The sequence below is a fragment of the Nesoenas mayeri genome, assembly GCF_963082525.1.
Source record: "Nesoenas mayeri genome assembly, chromosome: 3".
Taxonomy (NCBI): Eukaryota; Metazoa; Chordata; class Aves; order Columbiformes; family Columbidae; genus Nesoenas; species Nesoenas mayeri.
The window spans coordinates 108,735,291-108,760,076 of record NC_137544.1 but is presented as its reverse complement, the minus strand read 5'-3'; the positions used below and the strand labels follow the sequence as shown (position 1 = coordinate 108,760,076).

General features: G+C 51.1%; 1 protein-coding gene across 1 annotated transcript; it reads left to right on the top strand.

The window, feature by feature from the left end:
* Positions 1 to 2,772: 2,772 nt before the first annotated feature.
* PYGB (glycogen phosphorylase B) lies at positions 2,773 to 23,223 on the top strand (the record flags this gene model as incomplete). The annotated part of the gene is made up of 20 exons (XM_080342545.1): positions 2,773 to 3,015; positions 5,249 to 5,350; positions 7,363 to 7,441; positions 8,443 to 8,546; positions 9,944 to 10,075; positions 13,691 to 13,802; positions 14,860 to 14,942; positions 15,887 to 16,030; positions 16,374 to 16,466; positions 16,591 to 16,737; positions 16,861 to 17,024; positions 17,369 to 17,483; positions 18,834 to 18,935; positions 19,072 to 19,219; positions 20,442 to 20,500; positions 20,806 to 20,947; positions 21,286 to 21,493; positions 21,908 to 22,042; positions 22,726 to 22,792; positions 23,071 to 23,223. 20 exons carry the CDS (start codon positions 2,773 to 2,775, stop codon positions 23,221 to 23,223), a joined length of 2,532 nt encoding a protein of 843 aa, XP_080198671.1.
* Between the last annotated feature and the right edge of the window lie 1,563 nt (positions 23,224 to 24,786).

Below are 24,786 nucleotides of genomic sequence, written 5' to 3'. Positions count from 1 at the left end.
AGCTCCTCGAAGGCAACTTTGGGGATTCTTAATTTTTGGAAGCCCAACATGGGAGAATCTATTGAAGGGCCTGCTTTTGGATTCTGGGAGGTCATCATAAACTAGGCCCCTTTCCTTCCACTCCCTGGCAAGTCCTCTCCATCACTAGCTCTTTTTTACAGTGCAGAAATGTAGTATCTAAAGAATAAGCCTTGATTTGACAGCATCTGCAGTCAGCTTGATGTAAAACTTGATCATTGTTGAAGGAAAACCAAGACTCTGCAGGACATCTATGATCTCTATGAGAAAAAAAATGCTATTTTGGATTATGCCTGTACTATGTGGTTGTACTGTGCTGAAGTTGCTGTAGGAAAGGGTCACTCCAGAAGGAACTCTTTGCCATCCTGATTACAGGGTGCTTTTTCCTGCTTGTAAGCAGTTTCCAGTGATTATTTTTATTTTACTACTTCTGTGTTTAAAGGTGAGGTTGTGTGCAATGTAAGTCTCAGCTCTGCATTTTACTTGCTGAATTAGAAAATCTCCAGAGCAATCTAGAAACTTGATATGAACTTAGAGGCATGAATTAGAGCCCATGTGCCCTGTAGCATTAAAGGCTACAGCCTAATGATGGTTTCCTGGCTGTTGGAGCTGTGTGGTAGAAGATGATACCAGATTTACAAGGCCTGGGAGTTGGGTATGGGGCTGAAGATGGATTTGACAGTTCTAGAATCACTCGGGGCAAGACTGATGGACAAGACACAGCCACAAAAATAAACCCTGAGTGTGGCTTATTGGACCTCACAGACATTTGTGCCTTGGCAAAGTTGATGCAAGACCTGGGATGAATGCATTTATGTGGTGTTTTGAGTGCCACTTCCTGCAGATACCTCCATTTATCAAAGTGAGGTGTATTGTGGTTGCACTGAGCTGTGGCAGGGTGGCTGTGATGCACCACTCCACCAGTAGGGCTGGAAGTGATCTTGGAGGCAGTGGGAGCTGGAGAGGACTTGTGGTATTTGTAATCTAACTGTGGAACTGTGTTGTATGTGCATGGATGTTTAGAGCAGATTCGAGTGGGCTTTTGGGGCTACAAAAGATCCCAGGCCCCTGGACAGCCAGCACCTCCTGTCCCAACTCATGGGCTTATGGCCACAGCCTTGTCCTTTCCCTGGGGCAGTGATATGTGGTATGGGGTGTGCTGTGCTGCAGGGCTGCTGGATCTGCAGCTGAGTGTACAGAGGACACTTGAACCCCACTGTACTGACAATAAAATCCCAATTTAAAATTAAAATGTGGTTGTGTGGCTTTTAGTGCCAGGGCCCACAGGGTGGGTGTGATGTGCTGAGAAAAAAGTGATTAATAGAATCATTTCGGTTGGGAGAGACCCTCGGGATCTAGTCCAACCATAAAGTAACCTAACTCTAGCTGTAAACCATGTCCCTAAGAACCTAATCTAAACACCTTTTAAACACTTCCAGGGATGGTGACTCCACCATTTCCCCGGGCAGCCTGTTCCAATGCCTGACAATCCTTTCCAGGAAGAATTTTTTTCTAATATCCCATCTAAATCTCCCCTGCTGCAACTTGAGGCCATTTCCTCTTGTCCTATCACTTGGCTACTTGGGAGAAGAGACCAACACCCTCCATGCTACAATCTCCTTTCAGGTAGTTGTAGGCAGCAATAAGGTCTCCCCTCAGCCTCCTTTTCTCCAGGCTAAACAGCCCCAGTTCCGTCAACCGCTCCTCATAATGACAGGCGGAAACAACTTTACAACCTATAAAGTCATAAAACTTTATAACTCACAGGGTTATAAAGCAGATATGTTTATTTTGACGTTGGGCGCAAGGGGGATCATTCCACCATTCATGTGCAACTTCTAACAATGTGAGGTGTGTTTAAATACAGTAAGGTGTGACATATTCATAATGACCCCAGGAACACCTATATATATTCATAACTTTTCACCACTTTGTATTAAAATGAGTCCCAGGTAATCATTTCCATAGTCTCCTCCTTGACCCCTCCCTGTTACGCCTGAGCAATGCCATCTGGTGGTCTTGAGGAGGGGTCTTTGGATGAAGGCTCCTTCAGCTTTGTCACAGTGAACTTTTTACCTTTGGCTCATTATGTTGAACTGACTGGAAACCAAGCTGCCAAGTTGATTGAAACCAGACTGGTTCCCCCCTTTTGCTGTAAATCTTCATTATCTCATCTTCTCAAGTTTATAGCTAGGTGCCTTAGGTTTACATCTAGGTGCTGTAAAACTTCTTATCTTGGCATTCGACGAGGTTCTCTTTTTTTCTTAACATAATTGGTTACAAAAAGCTCTAAACTAGGCACCCTTAAAGTTTTAGTTAGTTAGTTCCCTCTATCAATAAGACTCATGAGTGCCCTGATGCCATCTGTCTCCACATGCCATCCAAGCCCCCCACACCATCCCTGTCTGCACATGCCACCCCTAACTCCTCAAGCCATTCCCTAGAGGCCATCCCTGTCCTCACACACCATCCCCATCTCCTCACGCCATCCCGGGGCCCTACACACCATCCCCGTCACCACCAACCCCGCCCCGCCGCCACCCCAGTCCCGGGCACCAGGATGGGGCAGGGTAGTGACAGCCACCCCCCAGTGTCGGGGCCGGACGGGGCCGGGAGGCCGCTCCCCTCATCGGGGGTCAGGCCGGGCGCCGACCGTGCGGGGCTCCGCCTCATCTTGGGCAGTGGAGGCGCAGGCGCGGTGGCCTCGGCTGCGGCAGCGGCCGAGCCGGCGGCGGAGCCGGCGGCGAGGGAGGGATGGCGGCGCCGCTGAGCGACGGGGAGCGGCGGAAGCAGATCAGCGTGCGGGGGATCGCGGGGCTGGGGGACGTGGCGGAGGTTCGCAAGAGCTTCAACCGCCACCTCCACTTCACCCTCGTCAAGGACCGCAACGTCGCCACCCCCCGGGACTACTACTTCGCACTAGCCCACACGGTGCGTGACCACCTGGTGGGGCGCTGGATCCGCACCCAGCAGCACTACTACGAGCGAGACCCCAAGGTGAGCCCCCACCGGCCCCGCCGCGGCAGCTGCACCTTCCCCGTTTCCCCGCGGGGTTCACTGCAGATGTGGCCCACGGCCGTGTCCTTTGCAGGGACCTTGCTGTTGCCGTGTCCTCTTGGGCGTAACCACAGCCTTGGCCTCTTACCATGGCTGTGTCCCTTGTGCACCTCACCATGGCTTCTTCCCCATGGGCATTGCCACAGCTGTATCACCTGCATGCACCCTACTGTGGCTTTGTCCCCACAGGCATCACTGTGACCAGGTACCTCGTGTGCACCTTGCTGTGGCGCTCATGCACCTCACCGTGGCTGCATGTCTATGGGCATTGCCTGGCCATGTCCTTTTCATGCATCTCACCATGGCAGTATCTCCATGGGCCTTGACCCAGCCATGTTCCTCGCACACATCCTCCCATGGCTGTGTCCTGATGGGCATCACTGTGGCCAGGTCCCTCACACGGTTCACCACGACTGTGTCCCCATGTGATTCTTTGCAGTCCTTTCCCAATGAGCCTTGCTATAGCCATGTTCTCCCTCAGGCGTTCCCATGACTGTGACTCTCTGCGCCTTGTCACAGCCATGTCCCGTGAACCCCCTGTGAGCACGTCCTCACATGAGCCTTGCTGCTGCCAACTCCTCTGCACGCTTCACTGTGGCCATGTTCTGCACTCCCCTGTGGGCATCATCACCTCTACATCTCAGCACATGCCTCAGCACAGCCATGTCTTGGCTTTGCTCCTGCAGAGCCCAGAGGCAGCTTGGCTTTGAGGCTGGAGAGGTGTTTCTTGCCTTGTGCAAAGCAGACAAGCTCTCCCAGGTCACCAAACCCTGAGGAGCTGGTAGTTCCCAGGGGACTTGGCCTGCTCCCTCCTCTCCTCCTCACTTGCCAAGTCAGGATGGTGATGCTGGAAATGTTGGGGGCTGCAGGGCATTATTCAGCACTTAACTGGAGAGTCCCAGAGGGCAGGTGTATACTAGAAAAGGTGTGTACACGCCCAGCATGCAGGCAGCTGCCTCCTTGAGTCAGCTTTTTTCTTGAAGTTATGAATATTGCCTTGACTCAAGAAACAAACTGCACTTTCACACCAGTGTGGCTGCCTCTGCACTGGGAGTTAGACTAGTGCATGGAGCTCTCCCTTTTATCCTTACTCACACAAATGCACACTGATCCATATTGCTGCATCAACAGAAGGGATTGTGCAGATCCCATAAAGTTTAAGAGGAGTTTGGAGTGGGTTTGCTTATTCTTCACTGCACTTAGATATTCACTAGAAACATGTCTCAGCAGGAGACTGAAAAGCACAGAGTATTTGTGCAACTGTGGGATGTTTTCAGTCTTTCTGATTAGCCCCAAGGAACAGATGGATCCTTTCAGACTCCCAGCAGAGGTGTCAGAGTGGGTAATCCTGCTGCTTAGCAGGAAAAGTTCCCACCGATGAAAGAGATTCAAGGGGAAGCATGATTTTAAGGCAGACTAATGCTCTGTTCAAAATTCCTGTTTGTTTATAAAAATATCTATAGTGATAAATCTGAGCAAGGGCAAAAGTTTGTACAGCCTGCTTTTCATCCAACAAACAGGCTTTCATTAGCATCCACGGCACAGGCACGGCTCCTCTGAAACTTGGAAGGTCACTGCAGAGCAGCCTGTCTTGGCACAGTTGTGCTGGGAACCCTGCCACCTGTGGGACAGTTTATTTGTTCAACAGGGTGAAACCTGTGTGTGAAACTCGATGAGGGGAGGAGGACCTACCCATGCACTGGAAAATCACTCACAGGAAGGTGCCTGGCCCTGAGCCTGACTGGTGTCCATGGGGCTGAGGGCTTGCTCCAGCTTTCAGCAGGCTCTGGATCAGCTTCAGCTCAGCATGGGAAAACTTTAAAAGCTCAGCATAAGCATCACCTCTGCTGAGCTTGATGGTGTATAAATATACCATTCAGCATCCTAGATAATTCTTGCCCTAAGTTAATTAGGGAAACACTTAGCAGGCACTGAGATTTTTCTATAGAAGGCTGTTGGCAGGGAGATGTGTGGCAGAGGGTTGGCTGCCATCCCATGTGAGAGCCTTCTGAAAAACAAACTGCGGTGCATGGTGTTCAGCAGCAGGCACAAAGAGCCAGTTTGGGAAGACGTCCCTACTCAGGGGAGCACTTGCATCTGCTCTTAATTTTAAGTGACTTTGTTGAAAACATAGTTCTGTGCTGTCTGTAAGCGTCTTGCTTTGGCTCCCCAGCGCATTTACTACCTGTCCCTGGAGTTCTACATGGGCCGCACTCTGCAGAACACTATGGTGAACCTGGGCCTGCAGAATGCTTGTGATGAAGCCATTTACCAGGTAAAGTCTTGTGGGGGTACTGGAGTCCTCCTGAGGAACTGGGCAAACCTTTCCATGCAGAGGGTTGGGTGTCTTTATTTCTCAGGGCTTCCTCCTAAGGATGTGTTATTTTGAGTAAACAAAGCAAGACCTGGATCTCTGTTAGTGTTTTTCATCCCCTAGAGAATACCATGGGAGGACCTGGGTTTCCTTCAGAGTTGGAGTATGGCTTTCTCAAACCACTGTTTTCCTGCAGTGGCTGGGAAAATCTAGAAGAGTACCCAGAAAGCACCACCAGTATCCCAAAAGATGAGGCTGCACATAGCTTTCCATTACTAGGAGAGATGATGGTTTGTTATGGGAGATGTAGTCTAATGGTGGAGGCTGGGCCTGAAGTGGAAACTACAGCACCAAACCACCAAATTGCAGTTCCTACATGCAGGTACACAAGGCACCACAGGAGCACTGCCAGATTAAAGTGAATCGCTGCTTGAATTAAAACTTTATTGGATGCGTTCAAACAGGAAAAAACATAGCTGAGTACCACCAAGGCAATCAAAAATGCAAGGCCATGCAGCCATCTCTGCAGCAGGACAGTGACCTTTTCCACAGAGTATGAGTTTTTTGGCTTTCTCACCCAAAAGCTCTGTCTCCCCTGCTCCTCTTCCCCCCAGCCCCATCGGATTGCTCCGTGTTACACTTTCTAGCAGAAAGTGTAACATCTCTCAAAATCAGGTGCTACAATGGTTGATGAAACGCCATGATGAGCACTTTCCCTGCCAAGAGATGGGAAGGCATTTCCAGGGAGGGACCTGACACTTTTCCTGTCTGAGGTGTTGTGCCTTGTAGAGCAAGCTGCCTTTTTTCAGGGAGGATCCCCAAGTCCCCTTGCAAGGTATTTTCCATGTGTGGATTTGGCCTGACATATGCAAGTGGAGGCTTCCCTTGTTCTAGCCTCTGACATGTGGAGATCATCATGACCATTGGCTTAGCTGGGATGGGAGATCTCGTATCTAGCATGGCTCTGTCCATGACAGAATTTGCCTCAGTTTTTATTATCCCCGTCACACTGTGCATGAGGCTTTCCCAGTTTGTTGTGGCAAACTGCTGAAGTGCTGGAAGTGGTTTAGGGAGCAGCTATGGTTTCGGTCTGACTCCTCACTGTCCCCTCTGGCACTGAGGTGAGATCATAGAACCATAGGATGTCCTAAGTTGGAAGAGATCCAAAAGGATCATTGAGTCCAACTCCTTAGGACAGCCCCACAGTTCACACCATGTGTCTGAGGGCATTGTCCAGTCTCTTCTTGAACACTGTCAGGTTTGGGGCTTTGACACCTTCCTGGGGAGCCTGTTCCAGTGCTTCACCACCCTCTGGGTGAAGAACCTTTTCCTAATGTCCAACCTAAACCTTCCTCAGCACATCTTCCTGCCATTCCCTCCGGTTCTGTCATTGGCTGCCAGAGAGATCAGTACCTGCCCCTTCTCCTCCCCTTGTGAGGAAGCTGTAAACTGTGATGAGATGTCCTCCAGCCATGGACTCCAGCCAAGGGGCTCAGTGCAGGCCACAGGAGCGTAACGGCGAACACTCTGTTAACCAGCTGCCAGAGTGACCATGCCCTTCCTCAAAGACTGGGTGGGCATGAGCAGAAGGGCAGCGCATGAACTGGGGCAGGACTCAGTGGTCCCTTCTGCACTGATCTGGCCCTTTGCCATCCTGTCTCCAACGGCGAGTTTGGTGGAAGTGCCTCCTGGCATGAGGGGCTGCGAGGAAACAAGTGTTTTATTTGGGGTCTCTAAGGAAACCTACTTCATGGGAAAGCAATGTTTGATGATGGGCTAAATTGTTTTCTAATTAATTGGACTGCTTGGGACCAGAAGCTGGTGAGATGCTTTGTGGGGAGGGCAGGGTGGGAGGATGCATAAATGCCCATGGGTTTAATTGCCTGTGCTGTGGATTTTCGGAACTGTGTTTGCTCTCCTAGATGAACAGCCCCAGCTGTTGACATGTTCTGCTGTGTCTCTTTCCCCAATAGCTGGGTTTGGACTTGGAGGAGCTAGAAGAAATCGAAGAAGATGCTGGGCTGGGAAATGGAGGCCTGGGGCGCCTTGCAGGTAACGGTGGGAGAGGGAAGCCCACTCCTTACACAGAGTGCATGGGGACTTAGGGTGGCCTGGCTGGAGGCTGTCATGGCCTTGCTGCTGGCACCTCAGTGAGACAGCATTCCAACCTCAGCCCTTCAGCAGCTGGTACCTTCCTCCTGCTCCTGGCTGGCCAGAAATGAGTTCCCTGCCTGGGGAGGGTACCAGAGAGATATAGATGTGTAGTCGGCAGCACAGCAGGCAGGGCTGTGGCTGGAAAAGGCTATCTGGAGCCTTTCTGCTCACTCCTCATGAAATCTGCCACTTATCGGAGCTACCCAAACAGCTCTCACATAGGCAGATTGTTGGATACTATTTTATTCTGACTGTCATAGGATCATAGAATAGTTTGGGTTGGAAGGGACCTTCAAAGGTCATCTAGGCCAACCCCCCTGCCATAAGCAGGGACATATTTACCTAGATCAGGTCACTCAGAACCCCATCCAGCCTGGCCTTGAATGTTTCCAGAGATGAGGCATCTACCAGCTCTCTTTTGTCCTGCAGGACTGCTGGAGATGAGAGCTTCCCAACACAGAGGAAATGCAGGGGCTGATCTTTACCAGAGCTGCCCTGGACTGAGGGCTGAAAGGGTTTGCTTTGAAAGCAATAATAGCAAAGTAGCTGGTGGAGCAGCAAGTTGGGGTCAGAAGCCCTGCTTCACTGGGCAGGCAGTCTCAGAGCAAGGTGTGGGCACCTCAGACAAGTTTAGAAGAGCTCTCACTACAACAAGGCTGAATTTGTTTTTTTAATGACCTGTCCTTGTCTCCAATGCCTTTGGGTGCTTGTGGTGGCGCAGCAGGATGTGCATAGGGTCCTGCTGCAGGCTGTCCCCTTCCATCCGTTCTGCATGTGGATTTCCCCTGACAAATATTTCCAGTGGCACCGGTTGTGGCATCTCCTCACCCCTGTGCACAGCACACCGTAGCACATGTGGGTGAGGTTCCTTGCAGAGTGACCATGCTCTGTTCTTCCAGCTTGCTTCCTGGATTCCATGGCCACACTGGGGCTGGCAGCATATGGCTACGGCATCCGCTATGAGTTTGGTATCTTCAATCAGAAGATTGTTGATGGCTGGCAGGTACATTGACAAACTCAAGTCATGCTTTCTCTGTCTGTTTTATGTTGTGGTGGCCACCTCTGCCTGTGGACAAGCCCTGGCCACACAAACAGCACTGAAGTACTTTGAGCTGTCCATAAACTGGGCATTTGAGCCCATCACCTGGTGCCAAATGGGCTGTCACCTTCTACCACTTGTGCTGACCCCAGGGCTCTGACCATCTGAGCAAAGAGAAGTGATGAAGATGCTGGGGGTGCATGTGTGGCTGGAGCTCACCCATGGCCATGTGCAAGCTCATCCATGCCAGTCACCAACCCAGCAAGATGGTGCTGAAGCTGAGCCCTCAGGGCTTGGCTGGGACAAGAGGTCTCACTGCCAAGGGCTCCACAGCACAGCTGCAACAATGCCCAAGTCCCGTCCAGCGTGGCAGTGAGTGGGCAAGGAGTCAGGCTGACAATGGAGATGTGGCCAAACACCTCATGAAAGTGCCTGGTGGAGTTTGAACTTGATGGAACACGTGCAAGTGCCAGGGTTGCTGCTGCTCCTGCAGGTTTCCTGGGAGACTGGCAGCAGAGGCTTAAACAGGGACTCTCCCGTTAAGTTAAAATTGGCTAAAAAACTGCTCCAGCTGGGGCAGTCTTCCTTAGTGTATGTCTGGAAATGCTTCTAAGCATAAAAGACCCTTTTTTCCCTTTAAAGTAGCTTTCCTTAAGTCAGGGAGGGTGAGAGGATTGTTTTTTCCTCCTTCCCCACAAAGAAGCTGCAGTGCTAGGCCCTATAAATGGTGAAAAGAGGGGAAAAAAAGCATCCACTGTAATTGGCTTAATGTGACTTTAAAAAGAATGGGTGATGGCAATGCTGGGTCATGGTTCTGACTTGCCCCACCTGGCAGAGCAGCACCTGCAGGCACAGAGCATCTCTTCCCAGTGCCTCAGACCCTCTGGTTTCTCGTGCACACCTACCTCCGTGGCTCTGCTGAATTCACTTCACTCGCATTGAGGAGAAGAGAAATCCTCTCTGGAAGAGGGCAGAGCAGTTAGTAAGATCTGGGTTACAGGGGGTGTTTTGTGGCCAGGAACAGCATCAATGAGCTTCTAGGGAACCACATCCCACATATCCCACTATCACGGTGAAATTGGATGTAAAGGCCTTGAGACAGACTAAATGCAGCCATCTGCGCTGGGTGGTTTAAACCTGTACAGGTCTGCAAAGTCAATAGAGGCTGTTTTATTTATACCGGCTGGGATGTAGTCATCCATGTTTTGAAAAGCCCAGCTGTCCTCTAGAGGCCTCTGCATATCCATTTTTAAAGCCAGCTTACTAAAGCTTTGCTTTTAAACTGACCTCCCTTTGGAGAGCCTAGTTTATCTGTCACTTGGAGAAACAAGCCATCACTTGAACCCGTTTGCCTCTTGCAGGTGGAGGAGGCTGATGACTGGCTACGCTATGGCAACCCCTGGGAGAAAGCTCGCCCCGAGTACATGCTCCCTGTGCATTTCTATGGTCGCGTAGATCACACCTCTGAGGGTGTGAAATGGGTCGACACACAGGTACTAACATCTCTCTGGGTGTTGGGCTGGGGGAGGATGGGCCAAGGTAGCTTGGAGAGGGAGAGTCTGTCCCCAGGTTACCTGAGGTGGTCAGAATTTGCTTCTCTCTCCATCTGGCAACACTCACTCTGCTACCCATACAAAGGTGACTTGGTTGGCTATGGCTGCAGCAGGATTTGAGGAAAAAGAGGGATGATCATAGAATCATAGAATAGTTTGGGTTGGAAGAGACCTTCAAAGCCTATCTAGTCCAAGCCCCCTGCAATGAACAGTGAAATCTTCTACTAGATCAGGTTGCCCAGAGCCGGCATCCAGCTGGGCTTTGAATGTTTCTAGGGATGGGGCATCTACCACCTCTTTGGTCAACCTGTTCCAATATTTTACCACCTTCATTGTAAAAAAATCTCTTCCTCTTGTTGTGATATTTGGTCACTGCTGTAACTTCAGATCAGTTTGGGCCTCCTTCTCTACTCATTTCCAGGGCACAGCCCTACAGTCTTGCATGGATTTATGTTGGCAGAGGGTGATATCTCTGGTAGCTGTGTCAGTCTCCTTCAGCACTGTTCCTGGTTACCACTCACTCAAACCCAGTGTTTTTGCAGGTGTTTCTGGTTATGCTGCTGTGGGTAGAGATTCATCTTGTGGAGTGGCCGTGGGTGTTTAATGCCTGTGATCAGAATAAGTTATTTTCCAGAGCAGCCTGATGTGGAAAGTGCTGTCAGGGGAGGCTGGTGCCATGGTTTCAAGTCTCCAGTCTGCCTGGAGGGCTTGTTTTGTGGCACCATGGAGAGCAAATGCTTCTTCAGCCTCCCCTGAAGATAATGCTGTCATTCAGGAGTACGTGCCTGCCCAGAGCACAGGCTGCTGCATGGTAAATGCGTTCCAGTCTTACAGCTGAGGAAGGCAAGCTTTAAAGAGGCACAGATTTATTAAGGGAACTGAAGATGTTTCTGCTTCTCCTGTCTAAGCACTGCCCAGGTTGGAGGAAGGAAAGACTATGAACTTCTCTGGGATTCAGGATCATGACCCAGCCTTGTTCCCATGATGTTCAAGGTCTCTCAGCCTGATAAGCCAACTCTGTCCATCTGAGGAGTGCACTGTCATAAAGCCAAGACATTCTCTTCAGTGCCAAGAGCTGAAGCTCAGTTGCAGTGTCGCCCACTCAGAGGAGAAATAAAATGTCCTTTTCCAGGGACCCTAGTTGTGGAAGGCTGTGCAGTGACCAAGGCCATTTCTAGGACACGCAGTGCAGGGGTTCAACACCACAGCCCCATAAGCAGCATGAAGGCACCGTGCCAGAGCTCTCTGGGGAAGCAGACCCATGGATCAAGTGCCGTTGTCTTTCAATGTGCTCCTTTTCTGACCCTGGTGGTAGTCCAGGGTTTCAGGGATCCCAAGCAGTGCAGTGGAAACACTCATTCCTACAAGGAAGTGAATTTTCAGATAGTGCCATTAAGGGAACAAGTTAGAAAGGCTCAAAAAAGCCAAAGATGTAGTCTCCAAATATAGCGTTGCTCAGTTTATGTAATGTGCAGCCAGTCCTGTGGCTCAGGCAGGGCAGGCTTTCTGCCTGCTTCCATGTTCAGAGCTTCTAATAGCAGCTTTGAGTGCCTGAGCTTTTGCTGATTCTCCCCGGTGGGGACATGTTGGTGACACCAGCATGAAGAGGCTATTCAGGGCTAACATGCTGATCTGCCTGGCTTTTCCATGCCCTGTGAGCACGGCTCCTTCAGTTCTCTGCTGCCTCTCACTTCTTCAAGAAGCATTTGGACAATGACCTCAGACACATGGTGTGAATTTTGGGGTGGTCCTGTGCAGGGACAGGAGTTGGACATGATGATCCTTGTGGGTCCCTTCCAGCTCAGGACCTTCTATGATTCTGTGATCTTTGCTTGGGGACAGCTTCTGGCTGCTCTGCCAGTGCACACCGACTTGTTCAGGAGGATACTGGCTCCTTTTGCCAGTGTAAGAGAGGCAGCCCAGGCTCCATGCTGCAGCATCTGGGCCTTGCGCTGCAAGCACCATTCAGCTCTGCTGGCATAAGCCCTCAGCTTCTTTGCTCCAGGCTGATATCAGGGTGCCGCACCTCACTGCTCAGCAGGTCTGAGGACATGCAGATGTTGACACAGCAGTGAGCTGGAGCACACAAGCTTGGAAGCACACCCATGCCTTGCCTGGCTAGTTTAATCTGAGCTGGGAGACCCAGTATTATGCCCTGTAGCCATGTGTGCAGCACCCTGATGCTTAAGCGTCATCTGTAGCATCATTGCCAACCCCATGCAATGCTACAGGCTCAGGAAAGAGTGGCTGGAAAGCTGCCTGGCAGAAAAGGATCTGGGGGTGTTGACTGGCAGCAGCTGAATATGAGCCAACAGTGTGTGCCAGTGGCCAAAAAGGCGAACAGCATCCTGGCTTGTATCAGGAACAGTGTGGCCAGCAGGACTAGAGAAGTGATTATGCCACTGTACTCGGCACTGGTGAGGCCCCACCTCAAATACTATGTGCAGTTTTGGGCCTGTCGCTGTAGGAAAGACAATGAGGTGCTGGAGAGAATTCAGAGAAGGGCAACAAAGCTGGTGATAGGTCTGGAGCACAAGCCTGATGAAGAGCAACTGAGGGAACTGGGGCTGTTTAGACTAGAGAAAAGGAGGCTGAGGAGAGACATCACTGTCTACAACTACCTGAAAGGAGGTTGTAGCATGGAGGGTGTTGGTCTCTTCTCCCAAGTAGCAAGTGACAGGACAAGGGGAAATGACCTCAAGTTGCACCAGGGGACGTTTGGATTAGATATTGGGGAAAAGTTCTTGCTGGAAAGGGTTGTCAGGCATTGGAACAGGCTGCCCAGGGAAGTGGTAGAGTCACCTGGGGGTGTTTAAAAGGCTCATAGATGAGATTCTTAGGGACACAGTTTAATGCCAGTGTTAGGTTAATGGTTGGACTCAGTGATCTTGAGGGTCTCTTCCAACCAAAATGATTCCATGATTCTATGATATGTAGACTGCATTAATAGTTGTGCACTCAAGTTCAGTTTGGGTGCTGGAGATCTCAGTGGATTTACCCAGGCAGGTTCAACAAACCTTGAACATTGGAAGAATTGCCCTGAGAAAGGTGCTGCAGTGGTAGGGTTTGGTCCTGGCAGGCTGCAGAAGGCTTACAGGCAGGATTCAGGCTATGGAGCTTATCTCAGATGGAAACACAAAGGTCTCAGCTGCTCTGGTCCTACCCCAGCATAGACAATGTTGTCGTGGCCAGCTGAGGATGCTGGCAGTGCTCTGGTGAATAACTAACAAGTATGCCAGTTGGTATAGGAAGGTCAGCAGGTTGCTTGCAAATCTCTTTTACATTTCATTGGTGGGCTTGTAACTCCAGTTTGCCTGTAAAGCTCCGAACAACTCTGCTTCTCCTATAAATGCTTTGCCAGTGGGTGCTGGAAGTGCCCATCATAGCAGGGAAGTCTGTGAAGCTTAGCAGGTGTATTTTAGTGAGGTGAGATTCTTACCACTGCCAGGATTTGTCTGTGTCCTCTGGATTCTTCCTGCAGAGGCTTCAGCCAATTTCCCACCTTCTTTGAGGCCACCATGCTGCTAATCAGAGGGGAATACTGTTCTTTTGCAGGTTGTCCTTGCAATGCCTTATGACACGCCAGTGCCTGGATACAAGAACAACACTGTAAACACCATGAGGCTGTGGTCTGCAAAAGCACCCAATGACTTCAACCTCCAAGAGTGTAAGTGCCATCCCTCCCTGGCCTCTCTTCTGGCCAGACTGGGACATAGTTGTCCCGGTATGCACAGCACCTGGCACCACACTGTCTGACCTGCTTTATCCGTGCCTGGTGGCCACCTCCAAAACACAGCGCTGTGTGTGCATCCATGGATCACGCTACCTCCACCCACTTCCAGAGCCCTCGTGCACCAGGACACCCATCCATCCTCCTTCGATCCCCATTGTGCTTATCATGCTCTCAAAATCTGCCCTGTGGCTTCCCCAAGTGATGGACCACCTGCCACTGCGCTCCCCACATCACCAAATGAGCTGCAAACCCACACCTGCCACGGAGGGTCATTTCTGTGCAGCATCATCCCTTAGTGCTGAAGGACAAGAGCAGCACAGCCCACCTTAACTGTTGTTTTCCTTTGAGTCTACGTGTGACCTCTCTAGTGCATTTTTCAGACTCTAATTGTAGTGCTGCAGAGCAGGTACAGGACAACTAACATATCAAATGTCAGTGCTTGGCTGTTACGGAAGGGGAAGGTTTTAGACTTGCCTGATTTGATTTACTCCTCAGCACAGAGATGTGTGTCCAAGCAGCCATGCCAGCAGAACTTTTGTGGCATGAGGGATGATGGCTCTCGAGTCCTCATAATGTCTGCTCAATTATTGATTGGCAGCTGCAAGCTGAGTTTCAGATGAGCCTTTTGTACACGTTAGGAGTTGAATGTGATTGTAGTCTTTGTACTTCGTTGCACTGCCCCATTTCTCCTTAGTCCTTAAATGAGATGGCTTCCTTTTTTCTACCTTCTCTAGCTGCTGTCTGTCTTCAGTTTCTGTCTGTCCTTCCTGACATGTGTGTCTCGAGAAACTGCATGGAGATCTGCCTTTCTTTTAGCCCATCTTCTGTCTCTCTGGTGCTTTTCACATATGTACATTCCCACTGATATTCCACTAATATCAGCCTGAATGTTCCTATTACAAATCTCTTTACGAGGAAAAGCACAATGTCAGGGACCTGCCTGACTCTTGACACCTGCTGCAGTGCCGTGTGTATTTCTGTCTTGCTCCAGTCAACGTGGGTGACTACATTGAGGCAGTGTTGGACAGAAACCTGGCAGAAAACATATCCAGAGTCCTGTACCCAAATGACAACGTAAGTGACTCTCTTGCCTCTCTTCCCAGCTGCATGGGATCTTCCTCCCTGTAGTTGTATTGCCTTGTTTGCAAGCACTGGAACGTGATGGCCACGTTATGTTCATTGTTCTGGTTTGTTGATTTTTAATACAAGAGATTGGCCCCATAAGTCTCAATGAACAGACACAGCTTTACTGGTTCCAGAGAGGCTCTGCTGACTGATGGCAGCTGAGAGTCTGACCCGTAGCTGCTCTGTTCCTTGCTTCAAAGTCAAGGCAGTTGCCAGTTTACATGGTTCACCCTTTGCAAAAGTAAGTTAACGTTTCAGAAGTGTCCATAAGGGGTTGACTCATTTCCATCCCCAGTTCAAGGGATTTGTCACTGCAGGGACTGTCCCAGGCCATGAACTCACTGGGCACTGGTTCCAAAAGAGAAGAGCCCTCACTGTCTAGTCACAGATGAGCATCCGTGCTGAAAAAACTCAGCTTCTGTGTGGTCTATCAGAGTAACATGGATGTGGCAGGTTCTGTGGCCCTCTGGAAGCAGCTTTTTGGGATACAATCATAGAGCCATTTTGGTTGGAAGAGACCCTCAGGATTGAGTCCAACCATTAACCTAACACCAGCACTAAAACGTGTCCCTAAGAATCTCATCTACATGTCTTTTAAACACCTCCAGGGATGGTGACTTCCATTTCCCTGGGCAGCCTTTTCCAATGCCTGAAAACTCCTTCCATGGAGAAATTTTTCCTAATATGTTGAGCCCCTTGTCCATCCCTACAGCTGCTGCCTCATTAGAGGCAGTATGAGAAATGTCCACATTTTGTCCTGATGAAGTGCTGAACTTGTGAGGTGCTGTTCCTGTTGGGAAGCCCATCAGAGTGGACAGGAGCATCTCCAACGGTTTGGCTGCCAACTGGGGATGGAGGCTGCAGCACTGATGGCTGTGGTCTCCCACTTGCAGTTCTTTGAAGGCAAGGAGCTGCGGCTGAAACAGGAATACTTTGTGGTGGCTGCTACCCTCCAAGACATCATCCGCCGCTTTAAGTCCTCCAAGTTTGGCTGTCGAGACCCTGTGAGAACATGCTTTGAAACCTTCCCAGACAAGGTGAGTTTGTCGGCAGAGAAGGTCTGGGGGTGTTTCAGCCAGACCTGCCTATCATGAGGGAGAGCAGGATACTCAAGACCAAGTGGAGGCATGTATACCAAGACCCTGGCAGTTTGGTTTGGAAAACAGGTGATCTCCAGGCCTATTTTCCCTGAAAAAAACTTGCAATTTGGAACAATACTTGCAAAGGTTGAATAGCTCTGTTCCTGCGAGCTCTGTGTAAGGGGTGTGTGCCATGAGAAGAGGTCTGGGGCTGACCATCGCCCCAGCCCTGTGCTTGCGGGACACTGTCACAGTCCTGTCAGTCATTGCCAGATCTGAGCGCAGCAAGTCTCTGTTACAGGTAGCTATTCAGCTAAATGATACCCACCCTGCCCTGTCCATCCCAGAGCTCATGCGGATCCTGGTGGATGTGGAGAAAGTGGATTGGGACAAGGTAAGCATAGCTGGGAGGTCTGTGCTGGACCTTGCAGGGACAAGAGCTGCTGTCCTGACCTCACATGGGATTTCCCTTCCCCTCGGGACCTGGGCACACGTGTGTTAACCTGTCTGTACTGCAGGCCTGGGAGATCACCAAGCGTACCTGCGCATACACCAACCACACTGTCCTGCCTGAAGCCCTGGAGCGCTGGCCAGTCTCCATGTTTGAAAAGCTGCTGCCACGTCACCTAGAGATCATTTACGCCCTCAACCAGATGCATCTGGATGTAAGGGACTGGGCTGGTCACAGGCTGTGGGAACTCTGGGGCATCTTGATGTGGCTGCCTTTAGGATGGAAATGTTGCTATGTCCTATGGCTGGGTTGCTAATGTCTCTCTTTCTGCCTCCAGCGGGTGGCAGCTCTCTACCCAGGGGACATTGACCGTCTCCGGAGGATGTCAGTAATCGAGGAAGGAGACTGCAAACGTATTAACATGGCACATCTCTGTGTGATTGGCTCCCACGTGGTCAATGGCGTGGCCCGCATCCACTCTGACATTGTGAAGAACTCTGTGTGAGTTGGGCAACACCCAAGGCACCATCTCCACTCACTGGGCTTTGCCTGCAAGCCTGGGGGACTAGCTGAAGCTATCAGGTGTCAATATCTGCTTTGGTTGTTTTGCTGGGCTCAGCAGGCTTGGGAGATGGTCTCATTTGCATGCAAGGTCTACCTCATCTCCCTTTGGGGCTGGTAGAACCTTTGAAAATTATGACTGAGGAAGGGGGTGAGAGGCAGCACAGAGAGTTCATATATGTTACAGGGAGATCTGCAGTGATGGCCCTGAGTCAGCAGAAACAGGGGGGCCCAGCTGAAGCTCTGAGTGGTGGTGGGTGGTTCATAGCTCCCCGGTGTTCCAGGTTCAAGGATTTCTATGACCTGGAGCCACAGAAGTTTCAGAACAAGACAAATGGGATCACACCAAGGCGCTGGCTCTTGCTGTGCAACCCGGGACTGGTGGAGGTTATTGCTGAGGTGAGTTGCAAGCATCTGAAGTGAGAGGCTCAGTGTGATTTGTTTGCCTCTGATCACTTCCTGTGGTCTGATCAGACCTGAGGCAAAAGCCTGGCGGGTGCGAGTGAAGGCAGCCTGGGAGGAGCATGTCTGTGGCACGTGACAATGTGAGATTGGTTGAGTTTTAAAGTCAGTGATGAAGAGTTGGCCAAAAAAGTTGCAGAAATTTGCATCTGTTTCCCTGCTGGAAAGCAGCATTGTGGAAAGGGACCTGGGAGTCCTGGTGGACAACAGGTTGACCATGAGGCAGCAATGTGCCCTTGTGGCCAAGAAGGCCAACAGAATACTGAGGTGCATTAGGAAGAGTGTCACCAGCAAGTTATCCTCACCCTCTACTCTGCCCTGGTGAGGCCCATCTGCACCTCTGTGTCCAGTTCTTGGCTCCCCAGTTTAAGAAGGACAAGGAATTACTGGAGAAAGTCCAGTGGAGGGCTACAAAGATGATATGGGGTGCAGAGCATCTTTCTTATGAGGAAAGGCAGGTCTGTTCAGCCTGGAGAAGAAAAGGCTGAGAGGGGACCTTATTTATGCTTACAAATATCTTAAGGGTGGGTGTCAAGAGGATGGGACCAGACTCCTTTCAGTGGTGCCCAACAACACAGTGAGGGGCAACAGGCACAGATGGAAACACAGGAGGTTCCATCTGAAAATGAGGAGAAACTTCTTTACTTTGATGGTGCCAGAGCACTGGAACAGGCTGCCCAGAGAGGTTGTGAAGTCTCCTTCTCTGGAGACATTCAAAACCCGCCTGGACACATTCCTGTGCAATCTGCTCTGGTGAACCTGCTTTAACAGGTAGGTTGGACTAGATGATCTCCCAAGGTCCCTTCGAGCCCCAACCATTCTGTGATTCTGTGAGTCTCTGCAAAAGCATTCGGTTTCACAGGCACAAAGGAGCTCACTTGGAGCTGAAGCCCCAGTTCTGTCTCCTTTGTTTATCAGTCCCTTTAGCATAGTTTTTTGCTCCAGACCGTGACATGCCATAGCCAAATAACATTCTGCAATTAAACATACCTCAGTGTCCCACCCATCAGTTTTACAGCTGCCAGGAGGCCATGGTACATGTGCATACATCTCTCTCTAGAGCTCCTTGAGAGAGAGGGACTTGTTTGGGTTTTTGCAAGTGTCCTGTTTCCCCTGTACCTTTGGGCTCCCTGATGACATACAGAAGAAACTGTGTCCCCTTTCCTGGCCAGAGTACTTCTTCCAATTCTCAGTGGGACTGGGGAAATCTTTGTTGGGGAAGCACAGTTGTGGACTGGGTGAGGTGTCTCATGGATGGGACATCCCTCTCTTGGTTTGTTCTTTTAGAAAATCGGAGAAGACTTTATTACAGATCTGAGCCAGCTGAAGAAGTTACTGGATTTCATCAACAATGAGACTTTTATCAGGGATGTGGCGAAAGTCAAACAGGTAACATGCACTGGAGGTGGGGTAGGGGAAAGAAGCTAAAGGCACCATACTCCCAGGGACATCCCAGCAGCAAATACTCACTTCTGCTGCAAGGCCTGGGAACCCACGCTTGTTCCTCATCAGATTTTCTTCCCAGGAGAACAAGCTGAAGTTCGCAGCCTACTTGGAGGACAAATACAAGGTCAAGATCAACCCTTCGTCCATGTTTGATGTTCAAGTCAAGCGAATCCATGAGTACAAGCGGCAACTGCTGAATTGCCTGCATGCTATCACCCTCTACAACCGTAAGTCCTGCCTGTCCTGTTACTCAAAGAGTGTCCCACCAGCCTCTCGCTGCCAGGGTTCCCACGTAAAAGTGTGCCAGCTGGTGGCCAAGGACTCCTGCACCTAGCTCTGTCCTGTCATGAAGGGCTTCTCTCCAGGAGGGAAGACAGAGAGTGTGAAGGGTTGTACAGAGCTCTGAGGAAAAGCTCACAGCTCATGTCTCTAGTCCAGCTGGGTCCCAGGGCCCAGGCAACTCCCACACCTGTACTGCAGGTGTTAGGACTAACTGGAGAAAGCTAAGGGGGGACCTTATTTATGCTTATAAATATCTAACTAGCAAGTTAAAATCCCACTTTCTGTTGTATGCTTTGGTTCTCTACCCATTTCCAAAGGGAGGCAAGTCATTGGAGCCCCGCATTGAGCTGGCTTGAGCTCTGAGGACCATGAACCAGCAATGTGTCCGTGTGGTCAAGAAGGCCAGTGGTACCTGGGGTGCATTAGGAAAAGCGTTACCAGCAGGTTGAGGAAGGTTATCCTCCTCTGCCCTGGTGAGGCCGCGTCTGGAGCACTATGTCCAGTTTGGGGCTCTTCAGCTTAGAAAGGCCAAGGAATTCCTCAAGAGAGTCCAGCGGAGAGCTACAAAGATAATTAGGGGCCTGGAACATTTTTCTTATGAGGAAAGAACTGAGAAAGCTGGGTCTGTTCAGTCTGGAAAAGAGAAGGCTGAGAGGGGATCTTATCAATGTTTATAATTATCTCACAGGTGAGTGTCAGGAGGATGGGAACAGACTCCCAGTGGTACCCAATGACACGATGAGGGGAATGGGCACAGAGTGAAACACAGGAGGTTCCGTCTGAAAATGAGAAGAAATTTATTTACTTTGAGGGTGACAGAGCATTGGAACAGGCTGCCCAGAGAGGTTGTGGAGTCTGCTTTTCTGGAGACATTCAAAACTCACCTGGACACATTCCTGTGTGATCTGCTCTGGGTGAACCTGCTTTGGCAGAGGTTTGGACTAGATGATCTCCAGAGGTCCCTTCTAATCCCAACCATTCTGTGATCCTGTGACTTTGCAGCCCATTTTGCCTAGCACAGCTCTGGCAGATGTCTGGTTGGGTATTAGGGTCTTACAGGTTTGTTGAGTCCATGTGACATGGGCTAGAATCCCAGCCCACCTCTGAGGCATGCAATAAAACTCTGCTTTATTTTCACTTCAACTGTCTTATGTGCTGCTCTTTCAGGCATCAGAAGCAATCCATCCGAATCCTTTGTGCCCAGGACTATTATGATTGGAGGAAAGGTAACAAGCGTTCCAGACTCAGTGTGTGCATGGCTCAATGTGGATGTGGGGAAGGTGGTGTCCTCTTTCTGTGGCTTTGCCAGGCCTGCTGTAGGTTAGACAGCATGTGTGTCTACTGGTGAGTTCTTCAGGGACCAGTTTCGTGAACTAATGAGACTGAACAAGGTCCCATCACTCTTTCCCTGTGGCTCAGGACTTCTCCCAGTAGGGTGTTTTTGTCCTTGTGAAAAGCAGAGGTGAGGACCCACTCTGGCATCTCTCCCTTTCTTAAAAGCCTTTACTGTTTCTGGGTTGCTCTTCTTCAGGCAGCCCCTGGCTACCACATGGCCAAGATGATCATCAAACTCATCACGTCCATCGGTGAGGTCATCAACAACGATCCCTATGTGGGCGACAGGCTCAAGGTCATCTTCCTGGAGAACTATCGGGTATCCTTGGCTGAGAAAGGTATGTCTGGTCTTGTGTGAGCATATATCAGGAGCGGGCAATGTCCCAGCTGAGCCCACAAACTCACTGGCCTGAGAGACTGTCATGGCAGGTCCCCCGGCTGTGTCTTAGGAAGGGCCTGAGGGCTCCATGCAGTACAGGAAGCCACCTTCATGCATCTGCATGAGGTTGTGGCAGGGTTGAGCCTGGCTCTGGCCCAAGAGCTGCATTCTTTGGGCTGAGGTTGAGGTCAGCGGCACCACTAGCAGATGCCCACGGTTGTTTTGCATGCCTGGGGCCAGGTTGTGGGGAGCTGCAGAATGCCAAGGATTAACTCTTACTTCTCTTGCATCTGGCAGTGATCCCAGCAGCGGATCTCTCCCAGCAAATCTCCACAGCTGGAACGGAGGCCTCAGGTACGGGCAACATGAAGTTCATGGTGAATGGAGCCCTTACCATTGGTACCATGGATGGGGCCAACGTGGAGATGGCTGAGGAGGCAGGCGAAGAAAACCTCTTCATCTTTGGCATGCAAGTGGAGGATGTGGAGGCCCTGGATCGCCAAGGGTTAGTCCTGGGGAGAGCCCAGTGTGTTCCAGGGCTTGTCAAACAGGGATAAAAGTCCCAGCTCTGGCAGGGAGAGCCATGATCTCTGGGAAGGACGCCCTCCTCCCTGGGCAGCTCAAAGCAGGGGGCTGGAGGCTGACTCCACTGTGGGTTGGTTGGTGGATGGTCTGTCAAGGATGCAGCCCAAGCAGAGTGGCTGAGAACAGGACATGAGCCTGGGTACAAAGTGTTTCAGACACTGTGACTGGTCTCAAAGCCACTAGCAAGGTGTTGTGACGAACACAACCCCAAGAACAAGGCTATGTCACCCTCCTTGCCTGCCTTCCCTGCCCCAGATATCCCAGGTCCTGCTCTCTGGGTGCTGGGCCCCCAGGGCAAGCATCAGTCCCTAAAGCCCATCTCTGCTGGATGCAGGTACAATGCACGGGCATACTATGAGCGCCTGCCAGAGCTGCACCAGGCTATTGACCAGATCAGCAGTGGTTTTTTCTCCCCTCAAGACCCTGGTTGCTTCAGGGACGTAGTGAATATGCTCATGTACCATGACAGGTGAGTCCTGGCAAGCATCATCCCCCATTGGTGGGCTGCTCTCAGCTTACCCAGGTCTCCTTCCCTGCTGGCCTGAGTGCCCCTGCCAAAGGGCTCAGCCCTGTCTACCTACATGAAGGTCTGTGCTGCCTGCTCCTACCAGCCTGGGACCCTGTAGCAGGCAAACCCTAGCCCTGGCAGTTTTGGGCGCCACACTATAAAAAGGATATAAAGTTACTGGAGAGGGTCCAGAGGAGGGCCACAAATTGGTGAAGGGTTTAGAGGGGAAGCCATGTGAGGAATGGCTGAAGACACTTGGCTTGTTCAACCTGGAGGCCTCATCATGGTCTACAGTTTCCTCACAAGGAGCAGAGGAGGGGCAGGCGCTGAGCTCTTCTCTCTGGTGACCAACAGAACGCAAGGGAATTGCAGGAAGATGTGCCAGGGGAGGTTTAGGTTTGACATTAGGCAAAGGTTCTTCTCCCAGAGGGTGGTGGAGCACTGGAACAGGCTCCCCAGGGAGGTGTCACAGCCCCAAGCCTGACAGTGTTCAAGAAGCAATTGGACAATGCCCTCAGACACATGGTGTGAATTTTGGGGTTGTCCTATGGAGGGACAGGAGTTGGGACTTGATGGTGTTTGTGGGTCCCTTCCAACTCAGAATATTCTATGATTCTATGGCTTTACTCTGCTTTGGATTTCAGGTTTAAGGTGTTTGCCGACTATGAGGCCTACATTAAATGCCAAGGCCAAGTGGACCAGCTGTTCAGGGTAAGAACTGCCTGCTACCAAGGAGGGGGGATACAGGTGTCCATGGCCATGGCAACATAGCAGGGATGCTTCAGGGAGGTGGGACAGCATGCCCCTGTAGAGCCATTCTTCAGCCACTGTATGGTGTGAGCATGGGAGGCAGGTTTTGCTGCTTTGGCAGCCCCACACCACGGCATTTAAACCAGCCAAGTGTGCACAGCCAGTGCCCTTGCAAGGCTGCGAGGCAGGACGGAGCTGGGTGAGGGACTGACTGCTGACATGGTCTCTCCTCTTTCCAGGACCCCCGGGAGTGGACTAAGAAAGTCATCAGAAACATTGCATGCTCAGGCAAGTTCTCCAGTGACAGGACCATCAAGGAGTATGCCCGAGACATCTGGGGTGTGGAACCATCTGCCACAAAAATCCCCCCACCCAACCTCCCCCGGGATTGAAGTGAGCACAGAGGGAAGAAGGGATGGCTTCTCAGCCCAGGAGCCATCACCTGCATTTCACCACTAGCCAGATGGGCTCTGCTCTGAAGAAACAAGGCCTTTCCCTCAGGGGGCTGGAAAAATGCTTAGGAGCCCTGACTGAGGAAGAGGAGCTGGCAGAGAGGAGAAAGGACCCTGTGTTTGTACCCTTGTATCCAGCCTGCATGTGCTGCATAGTGCTTTTAGTGAGATGACCACAGATAAGTCCTCCAAAGCTGCGCTCCATGCTTAACAAGGGCTTTCCAACTAAATCCTCCCTCTTTCCCTGAATGCGGGCTGGCCTGGCCTCCTTGACCCTGCCCCACAGGCAGGTTTAGCCAACAGAAGAGTGTGTCTTGCATCCTCCTCCAGTGAGTCTGCCAGCCCCAAAGCCAGAGAAGGGAGAGGCCACTGTCTGCCACTCTGGTCACCCCCTTCCCCAGTAGCACCTAGAGAAGGTGGGGCTGGCTCCAGTGCAGGTGCCAATATCAAATGCTATTAATACGTGCCACAAGAAGAAGGAGAGAGTGCCTGGGATCAGCAGCTTCCCTGCCACACAGCTTGCTGTAGCTTCCTCCCATGCCTTTTTGTTAACTAAAAGCCCAGTAACAAAGCCACTCCAGGCATTTTTAGCCTACACACCTGCACGGAAAGGGTTGTACCTGCCCCTGACAGCTGTGTGGCTGACCCTGCTAGGCCTACAGGCTCTTGGCTCTCCAGGCACAGCTGTATGCTGGGTGCTACCCAGGGGGTGAACATGTATCACAGCTCCTGCATCCTTCCACAGCTGAGTCATGCTGTCCCATGTACCCCTCCCAGTGCTGGGGTCAAAATTTAACACCTGTAGTGCACCAGTACTCCCGCCGTGTGACACCAACTCATTAAAACAACCACAACACTTGCAGGTCTGACTTTGCAGTGACTTGTGACTACTCTATGCCTGTGGGTTCAGGCTGCAATAGGTTCAGGCTGTAACACCTGAAGCCATGCTGGCCTTCCCCAGCTGTGGCTTCATAGGATGTGGTCCCCAGCAGCTGGCATTGTGCTGGGGTGCTGGCACTGTCACAGGGGCAACATGCCCATGGCAAAAAGGTCAGTCTTGCCAGTGCACAGGGCATACAGGAGGGAGCTGGTACCAGAGGCTGTACTGGGCTAGCAAAGGCCAAAGCCATTTACCTGCACCCCTAGCACACTAATTGCATGGGGGTGGGGGTTACAATGCTGGGTTTGCCCTGCAAATGGCACACAGGGCCCCTGTGCTAGAAATCCCACAGGCAGCTCCCATTTCCCCCAGCACCAGTGGGGAAGCAAAGCCTCAGCTACAGCTGGACCACAGGCACAGACCCACTGGGCTCTGCTCACTCAGAACTGGCAGCAGCCACAAAGGCTTGTCCAGTCCCAAATGTGAGCTTATCTCCCATGTACAACCCTGCCACACACTCAGGTTCCCTGCACAACTCAGGAAAAAAGTCCCAAAAACTGCCAGGTAGAACAGGTGAAGCTGAAGTGATCAGCAGTCAATGCCTTTATTAAAACTACACCACT